The sequence below is a fragment of the Prionailurus bengalensis genome, chromosome B2 (genome assembly GCF_016509475.1).
Source record: "Prionailurus bengalensis isolate Pbe53 chromosome B2, Fcat_Pben_1.1_paternal_pri, whole genome shotgun sequence".
Lineage (NCBI taxonomy): Eukaryota > Metazoa > Chordata > Mammalia > Carnivora > Felidae > Prionailurus > Prionailurus bengalensis.
This window is the reverse complement of record NC_057349.1, coordinates 74550897-74564329: the sequence shown is the minus strand read 5'-3', so window position 1 is coordinate 74564329 and position 13433 is coordinate 74550897. Positions and strand designations below refer to the sequence as shown.

General features: G+C 37.3%; 1 protein-coding gene across 6 annotated transcripts in view; it reads right to left on the bottom strand.

The window, feature by feature from the left end:
• DOP1A (DOP1 leucine zipper like protein A) overlaps positions 1–13433 on the bottom strand; it is a 110225-nt gene that overhangs the window by 21776 nt on the left and 75016 nt on the right. For all 6 annotated transcript variants that reach the window (XM_043592991.1, XM_043592994.1, XM_043592993.1 and 3 more), the window contains 5 exons: positions 12234–12493; positions 8500–10489; positions 7560–7671; positions 7272–7454; positions 5397–5522 (listed from right to left, as the gene is read on the bottom strand). In XM_043592991.1, coding sequence (XP_043448926.1) covers positions 5397–5522; positions 7272–7454; positions 7560–7671; positions 8500–10489; positions 12234–12493 — 2671 coding nt within the window. The remainder of the gene's footprint in view (positions 1–5396; positions 5523–7271; positions 7455–7559; positions 7672–8499; positions 10490–12233; positions 12494–13433) is intronic.

Here is a 13433-nt window from a genome sequence, read left to right as displayed (position 1 = left end):
CCTTTTCTTTTTTTTTAAAGTTTGTTTCAAGAGGGAGAGATAGAAAGCGTGCATCCGTACAAACCAGGGAGAGGCAGAGAGAAAGGGAGAGAAAGAATCCCAAGCAAGGTCCATGCTGTCAGCACAGAGCCTCATGTAGGGCTTGACCTCACTAACCGTGAGATCACGAGCTGAGCTGAAATCAAGAGTCGGATACTTAACTGACCCAGCCACCCAGGTAGCCTTTTTTTTTTTTTTTTTTCCTTGAGACATCTATTTGAGGTCTTTCTGCTCTCTTTCTGGGTTGGTACTCTGTAGGTTTGCATAGTAACATCTTGATAACTTTTCTGTGACCGTCAGCCTTCTGTGTCAGAACCCCTATTGCTTGGATCCTCCTATTTCTTGGTTTATTCCTCCTCTAATGGAGAGGATCTTCCAGGTGCTGAGAGAGGGGGAACTGATGGTAATGACTTTTTTAAAAAAATAGATTTTGCATGGTTCAAAACGCTTTGAGTGACAGTTTGGGTTTAGCGTTATAAGTTGAAACTGATTTTCCCATAATTTCCAGTGCTGCTCTTAACAAGTTTTATCATTTTTCCACTGAATAGGAACAGTATTTTCTCCGAAGAAGATTTTCAGATATTTTATCTCCAATGTTCTGACATTACATGCTGATCTTTGAGTAAATCTTTTTCACAATGTCTGTGCAAACTCATTTCCTTCATTTCTGGAAAATTTTCTTGTACTATTTCGTTGAATTTTTCCCCGTCATTTTTTTGTTCTTTGTTTCTGCAAAAAGATATTGAGCCTCCAGTATCATTCTCCTAATTTTCTGATCTCCTCTACCCTACTTCCCTATCTCTAAATTTATATTTTATTTCTAGTGTTTATCTGCTTTGTTTTATATTCATGATGGGGCACTTGGGTGGCTCAGTCAGTTAAGCGTCTGACTTTGGCTCAGGTCATGATCTCACAGCTCGTGGGTTTTGAGCCTCACATCAGGCTCTGTGCTGACAGAGCTCACACTCTGTCTCTTTCTCAAAAGAGAGAGACAGAGACAGAATGCGAGTAGGTTAGGGGTGGAGAGAGAGGGAGACAGAATCCGAAGCAGGCTCCAGGCTCCGAGCTGTCAGCACAAGAGCCCGACGCAGGGCTCAAACTCACGAGCTGTGAGATCTTGACCTGAGTCGAAGTCGGACGCTCAACCAACTGAGCCACCCAGGCGCCCCAACATTAAAAAAAATTTTTTTAAAGTTTTATATTCATGAACAATTTTAATTTTTGCAAATCTCTTTCTTATAATCTTATTTCATGGATGTCACATAGCTTCCCCTCTTAGAAAGGCATTGTTGTTATTACTTGAATGTTATTCTGTAACTTGCATTGTTTCTTTTGACTTTATCTAGTTGTTTTTCTCATTGTCTATCATATTAGAGACTTTCTTCATGTGACCAGTAATCCTTGGCTCTTTATTCATATTTAAATCTGAGGAATAGTAATAAAGCTAATATTTACAGAGTGCTTATTAAGTGCCAGGCATTGCTCTAAGTGCCACATAAATACATTCTTCCAATTCTCACAACCTCATGAAGTAGTATACTTCTTCTCCAGGGTCATATAGTTAGGGATTACAGTAAGGATTTGAACCACACGGATCTGGTTTCAAAGTCTGTGCTGTTAACAACTACACTATTATTGCCTTTGAAAAAGGAATTAAAAAGTGATGGGAATTCAAGCATTTATGTACAAGACTGATGGATAGGGAGGCTTCCCTGTGTGGTGACTACAGCCTAGTGTTTTTGTTTTTTGCTTTGTTATTCATTTTTATTTTTTAATATAAAATTTATTGTCAAATTGGTTTCCATACAACACCCAGTGGTCACCCCAAAATGTGCCCTCCTCAATACCCATCCCCCATCCCCCCCCCCCATCAACCCTCAGTTTATTCTCAGTTTTTAAGAGTCTCTTATGGTTTGGCTCCCTCCCTCTCTTTTTTTTGCCGTCCCCTTTCCCCATAGTCTTCTGTTAAGTTTCTCACAATCCACATAAGAGTGAAAACATATGGTATCTGTCTTTCTCTGTATGACTTATTTCACTTAGCATAACACTCTCCAGTTCCATCCACATTGCTACACATGGCCAGAATTCATTTTTTCTCATTGCCAAGTAGTATCCCATTGTATATATAAACCACAACTTCTTTATCCATTGATCAGTTGATGGACATTTAGGCTCTTTCCATAATTTGGCTATTATTGAAAGTGCTGCTATAAACATTGGGGTAAAGTGCCTCTATGCATCAGCACTCCTGTATCCCTTGGGTAAATTGTTAGCAGTGCTACTGCTGGGTCATAGGGTAGATCTATTTTTAATTTTTGGAGGAACCTCCACAGTTTTCCAGAGTGGCTGCACCAGTTTGCATTCCCACCAACAGTGCAAGAGGGTTCCCGTTTCTCCACATCCTCTCCAGCATCTATAGTCTCCTGATTTGTTCATTTTAACCACTCTGACTGGCATGAGGTGATATCTCAGTGTGGTTTTGATTTATATTTCCCTGATGAGGAGTGACATTGAGCATCTTTTCATGTGTCTGTTGGCCATCTGGATGTCTTCTTTAGAGAAGTGTCTATTCATTTCTTCACTGGATTATTTGTTTTTTGGGTGTGGAGTTTGGTGAGTTCTTTATAGATTTTGAATATTAGCCCTTTGTCTGATATGTCAATTGCAAATATCTTTTTCCATTCCGTTGGTTGCCTTTTAGTTTTGTTGATGGTTTCCTTTGCAGTGCAGAAGCTTTTTATCTTCATGAGGTCCCAATAGTTCATTTTTGCTTTTAATTTCCTTGCCTTTGGGGATGTGTCAAATAAGAAATTGCTGTGGCTGAGGTCACAGAGGTTTTTTCCTGCTTTCTCCTCTAGGGTTTTGATGGTTTCCTGTCTCACATTTGGGTCCTTCATACATTTTGAGTTTATTTTTGTGAGTGGTGTAAGAACGTGGTCTAGTTTCATTCTTCTGCATGTTGCTGTCCAGTTCTCCCAGAACCATTTGTTAAAGAGACTTTTTTCCATTGGATATTCTCTCCCACTTTGTCAAAGATTAGTTTGCCATACTTTTGTGGGTCCGATTCTGGAGTGTCTATTCTATTCCATTGGTCTATGTGTCTGTTTTTGTGCCAATACCATGCTGTCTTGATGATGACAGCTTTGTAGTAGAGGCTAAAGTCTGGGATTGTGATGCCTCCTGCTTTGGTCTTCTTCTTCAAAATTACTTTGGCTATTTGGGGTCTTTTGTGGTTCCATACAAATTTTAGGATTGCTTGTTCTAGCTTTGAGAAGAATGCTGGTGCAATTTTGATTGGGATTGCATTGAATGTGTACATTGCTTTGGGTAGTATTGACATTTTAACAATATTTATTCTTCCAATCCATGAGCATGGAATGTTTTTCCATTCCTTGGTATCTTCTTCAATTTCCTTCATAAGCTTTCTATAGCTTTCAGCATACAGATCTTTTACATCTTTGGTTAGGTTTATTCCTAGGTATTTTATGATTCTTGGTGCAATTGTGAATGGGATCAGTTTCTTTGTCTTTCTTTTGCTTCACTATTAGTGTATAAGAATGCAACTGATTTCGATCAGACAACAAAAGGAAATCAAAGGCATCAAAACTGGCAAAGACGAAGTCAAGCTTTCACTTTTTGCAGATGATATGATATTATACATAGAAAACCCGACAGACTCCACCAAAAGTCTGCTAGAACTGATACATGAATTCAGCAAAGTCGCAGGATACAAAATTAATGTGCAGCCTAGTGTTTTGTTAGTAGACTCAAAAACTTCAGCAACTATAGGTCTTTTTTCTTGGTCAGGTCATTTTCCTAGAGGTGAATCCTCAAAATTCCTACGTAAGCGCAGTACTGCTTACTGCCACCTCACTGGGGTGAGGCTGACGCCCATTTTTCAGTATGTAAACTTGTTGCAAATGCCCCTGTTTTCATCATAAAGTCTAATGTCTATCGCTGTGAATATTGTGCTCTCAGGTTCAGAGCCTTTCTTGACCAAAGTCTTCACAGAGCAAACTTGGCTCCAGTTTCTTGCTTGGGTAGGGTAAGAGAGTGGGTGGTGGCTTGGGTTGGGGAAAAGGGATCTAGAAGTGGTCTAGTTGTTCCTTATATAAATTTTCACTAATCCTCTGGATTTCACCCCATCCCAACACTTTGTCTTCAGAAGTATGTGACATTTCTGAGGCACCTGGGTAGCTCAGTCAGTTAAGTGTCTGACTTCAGCTCAGGTCATGATCTCACAGTTTCAAGAGTTCGAGCCCCGTGTCAGGCTCTGTGCTGTCAGAGCATGCTCCTGATTCTGTGTGTCCAGCTCTCTCTCTGTCCCTACTCTGCTCATGATCTGTCTCCCAAAAATAAATAAAAACATTAAAAAAAAAAAGTACCTAAGATTTCTACTTCCAGAGACCATCTGTAGTTTTACAGGGGCAAGTGGTTCCTTTTTTACAGCAATGTAGACTATCAATTTTCTCTACTAAATCTGTTACCAAACAGATCTGTTGTTTTTCATCTTGGAAAATTTTGTTGATACTTCTTATTTTTCTGTGGTCAACTCCCTCAAGTTCTGTCATTGTGGGTTTATGTCTTTTTAAATTCTTTTACTCTCATTTTTGAAAGAAGAGCAGAGAAAAATGCATGTGTTTGATATGCCTTGTTAAACCACAGGTCCTTGGCTGATTGTAAATAGTCCAGGATTTCTGTTCTGTCTAATGTAGTATCTGCTACTGGATCCTCACATGCAAAAAAGTGTCCTAAGTAGCAATGTTCTCTTACTTTTATTCCTTTTGAAACTTCAACATATATGTAATGTGAAATCAGCACAAAAATAACAGATCAGAAACCTTAAACTAGACAAATCATATATCTTATGTGAATGTTAATTATTTAATAGCCTAATATTCTAATAAGCCACTATGTATTTCCAACAAAGAACACTTTTGAGCTTTCAAACTCACAAAGCAACAATTTTACATATACAATCCAGTTAAACCAATATACTAATTACATTTAGAAACAAACTACTTAAGCTATCATGTCTTAATGAAAAACTAGTCAAGATGAAAACTCTCTACATCATTCCTAAATGATAAACATTTAAAAAGTACACTGTACTATGTTAACTTTTCCCTCTAAAATATAGTTAATATCATACTAATTTCTTTTTTTACACAAAATGATTATTTTTATACTCAAGGCATTTAGGCAATACATCATTATCTAAACCTATAGAAAAACTATTGTTTCCACTCCTCATCCCACCCCAGCCCCACTGCCATTAATGGAGACTTGAAAATTGGCATGTACTCACCAAATGCTTATCAAACGAAAATAAAAATATCAAATGGCTGAACACATACCTTGGTCCTGGTGGTCGTTTTGTTTTGTCTTCTTTCATTCCACACAAATGCAATAGCAGCCATAAAATGAACACCATGATTCATTGAAATGGGGCCCAATAATTCAAGGATCTGTTGTCTCAAGTTCTAAAACAATTTAAACAAATGACCAGTGGATTTTAGTTGTTTTTTTTTTTTAATAATATATAATACTTTCATGTTTTGCTACCTAAATAACAGTAGAGGAAATTTTAATAGTGTTAAGAGATGCAATTATGGTCATTTTAATTGGAAAAGAAAATTTCTATATTTGACACTATATAATGACACTATATAATGACAACTGCTAATCAGCCAAATGCAACAGTCTCTAGAAATAATAGGAAAACACTATATATGAAGTTCAATTACATTTGATGTCGATTCCTTTAAAAAAGAAAAGGGTTTTTTTTTAAAGTAAAGTTATACAAAAGAAAAACAAAGTTTAATCTAAACCTAAGTACTTAGATAAAACTTTCTAATGGTGGAAAAGTTTCCACTCTTCTCCTTCCCTCAATTTCAGTTGTGTTCCCATTATTCCCAGATCTAGGGAGTCAGGTCAAGGAGTAAGAACAGGTAACTTGACAAAAGTTGTCAAATTTGACATATTATTATATTATTCAATTGAATAATTGAATAATATGCCTTGAAATATAATTTTCCTCTAAATATAAAGTAGAAAATTTGGAAAATGCCTGAGTATGAGAAAAAAAAATTTTAAACTCAACCATTAATCACATCATCCTGAGATAATCACTATTACTACATTAATTTCTGTTTCTGCATATAATTTTTCATGTAATTATAAGATTTGTTCAATTATGTGACATGCTAGTTTCAGTAGTTTTATACATTTTCCATTACAATTAGGGGCCCCTGGGTGGCTCAGTCAGTTGAGCGTCCGACTTCAGCTCAGGTCATGATCTCACAGCTCTTGAGTTCGAGCCCCGCATCGGGCTCTGTGTGGACAGCTCAGGGCCTGGAGCCTGCTTCAGATTCTGTGTTTCCTCTCTCTGCCCCTCCCTGACTTGTGCTCTCTCTCAAAAAATAAGTAAATACATAAAAAAAAAAACTTAAAAAAAAGTACAATTATTAGTAGCTACATAATGTAACACTAAAAGAGTTAATGTAACCTTTTCCTTATTTACTGTTTAGGATCTTTGTGCCACTAAATAAGGCTATAAAGATATATAAAGATATCTATCTATCCATCTATCTATAATATATCTATCTTTGCCTAATTTTGATTGCCTTAGAACTGATTACTAAAGTAGCTTACTAGGTCAGACTACCAAATTTTTAAAGTTCCCTGTACATATTGGTAAACTGTTTTCCAGGAGGACTTTGCATATTAAAATATCAACTTTAAAAATCCTCAAGAAAGGGAACAAAATTTTAATATGTATGAACGAACCTCAAAAACGTTATGTCACATAAAAGAAGCCAGATACAAAAGACTAAATAACAAGTGATTTCATTTATAAAAAATGTCCAAAAAAACCAAACCTATATGTAGAGAAAACAGGTTAATGGTTGGTTGGAGTTGGTGATGAAAATAGGGAGTGACTGCAAATGGGCCCTGGAATCTTTTTGTGGTGATGAACATGTTCAAAAATTGTGGTGACAATGTACTAGAAAACTGTCCATGTACTAAGAAAAAAAATCATTGTACTGCATACACTTAAAATGGGTGAAATTTGTGATATATTTCTCAATGAAATAGTTAAAATTATTTGAGAATTAATTAATTTATGCAGCATGCTGCATACAATCTTTTCACGAGATGCTGAATACAATCTTTAGGAAAGTCCTTGAATGTTCTCTTGAGCTCCACAGATGAAGTGTGAATTGTCTAACCTTTGTGGCTCCAAGATTAATAGTGGTGACAGATGCAGAGGCAGCAACAGCCATCTTTTCTGAGGAATCAGCCTGATGCAGGATGCTCCAGAGCAAAGTCACAGAGGACATGATCATGTGAAGGATGGAGAGGATTCCACTGCGGGCTTCAAACAAGTGTTTTTGGTCTACGTTGACCAAAAGCTATTAAAGTTAGGGGAAAAATACATATCACTTACTGAAGTTTATAAGTGGCTACTTACTAGACCTCAGTCTTGAAAAAGGAATCAAATATTTGTGCAGTCTTACTTGGTGATACTGAGTAGTAGGATCCAACAAACAGTAATGAATAATGGCTGTGATCCCTTCTAAAAGAGTAAGAATCATATCTGGTGGAATGATTGACGCCATCCACAGAGGCCTGAAATAAAATGTACTCAGTTGAACACAAGTTCTGTGAAAGACAAATTCATGTTTTAATCAATGGTAAATGTCCAGCATGTGCTAGGCACAGAGTAGGTGCTCAATAAAGATTACATAAATAAATGACTAAGAGCATAAATTAGAAGCTTTTACATCCCAATCTATGAAGTGAGTGAGTTGTACTAGAGTTCTTTGGCTAAACAAATTCAATATGAAGCAAATAAATATAGCTAGTAAATCTCTAGCAACTGTGTAACAGCAGGCATATCAATATTAACTGATAAAGGCAATTTTCTTATATTTTACATGTAATAGCTAAGGTTATATAGGAGATTAAATAAATACTAGTCAATGAAACATTTGACTAATTTCTGACAGACTAATTGAACACGGGGATACAGGTGGAATTCACCACTAAACCATGAAGATCAGAAACAAGAAATAAAATCAGACAGGAAAGCAATTATTTTTAATTTAAAATTAATTTTAGTGTGCAATTAATTTCTACTTAGATAATTTATCATATAAAACTAGGGAAACCCTTTGCTGGGCTTTGTATTATTTTCGTCAGCTCGTTCAAGAACATCTAATGTTTCTTCCCTTAGGAGAAAAAAAGGCCTCTTTAAATCTTCCTCCTCCTTTCCATACTTAATTCTTTTATTGACACTCTTCCTCGGGGTGAGTTTCCTTCTTCGTGAAAATAATATACTATTTGTAACCTACTGATACCATTAATTTATGTACTCAAATTATAACGGACTTTCTGGATGATTAAGTAGTCCTAATGTGAAAAATGTCCATGATAAAGTTAAAAATCAATGCTTACCTACTATCAGATAATCCTGTTTCATATTTGTACTGCTGAATTAGATTATCTAAATTTCTGCAAAGCTGTAGTGTCACAGAAACAACCACTCTCTGTAGAACTTTTCCCATGTAAGGCAGAGTAGATGTGATTAAACCAATCCACTGTGGGTGCATCTTACAAGCACAGTGTTGATGCAAAGCTCGTATTACTGCACAGAGGAACATGCCTTGACATGTAATTGGCTGAGCATGCAAATACTGAAGAGAAGTCATGGGCTGATGGGGATTGATGTGTTCCAGGTCAGATACGACGAAATCGAAACCCGTTTCATTCTCTTCGGGGATAGTCATTACCCGGTGTTCTAGAACAATGAGCCTCTGAAGCACTTTAAGAAGCTGTGACTGGAGTGTGCTGCCATTGTCAAATTCATCCTCTGAGAAATTGATAAGGGTGTCTTCTGAGAAACCTTCTTCCACGGCAACCATGTTTTTACCTGCCATTTTCTCACTATGCCATTTCTGTGCACTAAAGATAGATGACAGCAAACAGTGAAGAATCACTTTCTGAACTTTGCACTTAGATAACATGTCAGAGATAAAACTAGGGAAACCCTTTGCTGAGCTTTCTATTACTTTTGCCAGCTCAGTAAAGAGAAGTGTCAAAATTTCTATGCTCATCATCTGCATGTTTCGATTGCCTATTAAATCTTGTGCAGTGACCTTGACGTGAGTTGGGTAATGGCTTCTCATGTAATATAAGCAGAGGGAAATAAGAATTTCTATGTACATAGAACTCCGGAAGTTATGATTAGAGTCTACTGGAATGTGACTATAAAAGTCTTTGCCCATAACAGAAATCCGGTGTCTGGCCAAGAGATTCTGAAGCAGAGACAACTGAGGGGTATATGCATTATTTACACTAGTGGTTGAAATGGCATTTACAAAAGTAATAGGGTTAGTTTTCAAGATGGCTTTGATGGCAGAAAAAGCATACAGAGTCCTTGATGAATCATACAACTGGAGATACAGAAGCACATGCTGATAAAGTGGGTGGATGTTGAAATGGGGAGATTTCCGTGATCCTGGAGAACCCATATCACTCTCAATTTCAGAAATCTCTCCTTCTCCACAGCTGTACCAGTTCTCTAAATCCAGACCATCACTGAAGAATACACTGGTTTGTTTGAGTTTTTCATTTGAAGCTTTTTTCTTGTCGTCATCCTTTCTTCTGGCAAGTTTTACTTTAGGTTTTGCTCCCGGTTGTTTACCTGACTCCTTAACAATGGTCTCTTTCTCGGAGACTTTTTCTGATAATTTTTCTTTGAAGCTGAACTGAATACTGCTGTGACTCCTCTGCCTGGATTTAGTTTCTATGGAAGCAACATTAGAGTCCTGGAGAATCTGTGTGGTTCCTGAAATACAAGGTGAGGAACTATTTCTGGAGATTCCATTTGCCACACACTCACGGCCTCCCTCTGCAGACACAGCCAGCAACTGAGAACTGTCGTTACTCAGCAAAGCACTCTGACCCTGCAGAGCAGACTGCTCGTCAGTTTTAAGGGCCTCCTCACCTGGACCTACATCACTGTGCTCTGGGGGCACAGCTTCCATTTCTAACTGAGATGTCAATGATGCAGATTCTGCTTCGAGGCCACTTACGACTTTACATATCAGGTCAAACACTACCTGCTGAACATCATCATCTGGGGAGCTTGCACCTGGCACTTGAGAATCTTCTTGGGCGTTCACATTTTCAGGATCTACTTCGTAACTCAAGTTGTCCCCAGCAGAGGACTGTGAGCATCCAGAGTCGGAACTCTGAAGTACTTCTATCTGTTGGTCTGGAAGATCAAAATCAGATACAACCATTGGAATTGTCTCACTGCTGGTACTTAGAAGGGAAAGTCTGTCACTCAATGGATTAACAGTGAGACTAAAGTTCTCTATTTCGTCCATAGTGAGTGACTTTTCACCACTTCCTTTAGATGCAATGAGTTGTACTTGGCTTACTGGCATATGAGAAAAATAGTAAAGAAGGAAAAAGATAAAATACATTAAAATGATTGAAATGTAGACTGAACTCAAGATTCTTAATCATTAGCTTCATCACCTTATACCTTCCTACGAAAATTACATTTTGTTACTATTTTAGACCCTTTAAATTAGAAAATTATGTAGATGACTATTAACTAGAATTTAGTAAAGACAACTCAACAATAGAAGGAGTATTATTTAATTGAATTAAATAAAACAACACATTAAAAACAGCTACAATATCAAAATTTGCCCTTACTCCCAAATAAGGTATCTTTTTTTTTTTTTACTGCAGTTCAAAATTTTATTTTTTCCTCCCTGTGTAATATTTCCCTTAATTATTTTATTTCTAAGAATTCAAATACTTCAGTAGTTGATATGTATATATATACACACATACATATATGTCTATATATACAGACATATATAAGCTTGATTTCAATAAAATTCAATATTTACAAATTATCAACATTATCAATATTCAACATTTATGAATTATAAGTAAGGCCCTAAATCAAGAGACAATGAGGGTGAGAGAAGGAAAAGACATCATTGTTCTCTCTAGAGTTTGAACTTGGTAGGGGATCACAAATATATTCATCCATTTCTGTACTTTTTGGAGAGCATACAGTGCTGATGGCATTCTTTTAAGAAAGAGCAAAAGGCTTAGTTCCATATGAGTATTACAAAGCAAATGTTATAGAATTCAGGGAAAGCATCATGACCCTACAGGTAAGGAGATCAATCTCGGAGGAAAGGTGAGAATTCAGCAGACAGGCAGGAATGGCAGTGGGTAAAGGGCTAGCAGAAAGAAGTTCAGGCAATAGGCAGGGTAGAACATGCTCTGAGAAGACTCAGGGGAAGCAGTTGAAAGTCAGGCTCTATAGAGGGCTCTATCCATACTCTGTAGAAACACATTAAAGATGAAATGGGGGCATGACAGTGTAGCTGCAGCTTCATCACACAGCAGCCATGGGACTTTGAGAAAGCCCTGGCCCGCTAAGCATCTCTACCTGCTCAGTAAAATGATCTTTTTATTACTGACCTCACAGGATTATTTGTCAAGATATGAATGGGTTTTGTGAGAATCTTTTGTCCCTAAAGTATAATAAGTTAATCTAAGGACCCATTATCACCATATTGTAGATGTCCTCACTCGACAATTTGTAAAATGTGGACTTCCAAGTAATAATAGTGAACATCTAACTAACACTTATGATAGGCCAGTCTGCCCTAAACATTTGTAGGCATTTGTTTGCAGTCACAAACAGGACTACGTGTTATGTTCACAGTGAAGCCTGGAAAGGTGGGTACTACTATTCCCATTTCACAGATGAGGAAAATGACTCATGAAATACAAATGGGCATTACAAGCTTTTTATATATTCTCAGTGAAGTATCTCTAGAACCTCGCAAAACCAAAATTGCTCATTAAACTCTAAAGGTATTTCCATCAAAATTGAAGACTGTCTCTGAAAGCTGTGCTGACTCCTTTCTTGAAAGAGTCAACTGATAAGAGAAATCCAAGCCCTCTAAGATGACCATTGATGAAGTACATTCTGGCATGGGCCCATGTGAGCACTGCCAGTACACATGGACGGGAGAAAATAAGTCCATGGAGAAAACCTCACTGTTGCCAATCACTATCGTGTTCACTTCTCATTTCATTTTAATAACTTAATTCTAAATAAAGCTGTTCTACTTCCATGTGATATTCACCATTGCTGCAGGCAAAATTTTGCATGAAATGCTTGTCACTCTCTTCTCCGGGATAATAGGGAGCCTTATTCCAATAGCGTTCTGCTTGTACACGCTGCACTGAAACCCTCTGAGTTTTGGGATGAAGCAGGAGCAATAGCAATGGTTCCAAAACTCTTGCAATATCATGTCTTTGTAGCACTTGGTTCAGCCAGGCTTGTCCCACAGAGCTGGTAGAACCATCGAGACTGTTAAGGCTATCTAACATGATGAACAGTGACCTACAATAAACACCAATAATTAAAACAAAGAACAAAACATCTACTTTAATTATCACACTCTAGTTTTTCTTAAACCAACATTACTGTAAGTTTTATTTTTAATTAACTTTTTAAAAGTAATCATACTTCAGAAAAACTTTTGACCACATCATTTTAATAATCTTAATCCCTACAGTCTCAGTAGATATGAAAAAGGAGAAAATCGTCTTTTCCCTTTTCTTATATACTTGTGTTTTAATTTCCCAAGCATACATTACTTTTATAAGATAAGTACTAATGAACAAGGGAGAAAAAAAACTTAGTTTTGTTTCACCAATGTACTCCTGCTCATATCACCAAATACTGAACTCTGTGCAAGTTAACACTACTTCATGCTCTTCTGTGCCCAATCTCTTTATGAGGCAAACCTGTGTGCTTAACTCAAAGAAAGAACTTCTGTGAAAGTTATGGAGGTGTGGCTTGGAATCTGAAAACCTGAGATTCAAATCTGGGCTATCAGCTCTACATCATGTGTGGTCTTGGGCAAGCCACTTATTTCTCTGGTCCTTCAGTGCCTCACTTGGATGATGAGAAAAGGCAGTCACCAAATGAGAGATGGTATTTGTAAAGTATCTAGGCCAAGGGCATAGTTCATTGTACTAGTTCAATACCAAATCATTTAAAAATGGTGATGTTGAAAAAGTAATGTCTGAATAATGTCCAGTAAAGCACATATCTGATCCTGGGCTGGGCTTTAAGCAGAGTCAGATCTGTGGCCTCCTCTATGGTGGTGAGACTGCTATCCTGGGCCAGTATCTCAGTCTACCTATACATAGCATCTCCTTGGAAGTTAAGGCAAACCTCATATTTGGGGGATGAGTCACCTCGAGTGGTGTAGACAAGTAGCAAAACTACTCTCAGGCAGCTGCAGGTTCTCTGAATCCATGGAAGGGGTGTATAT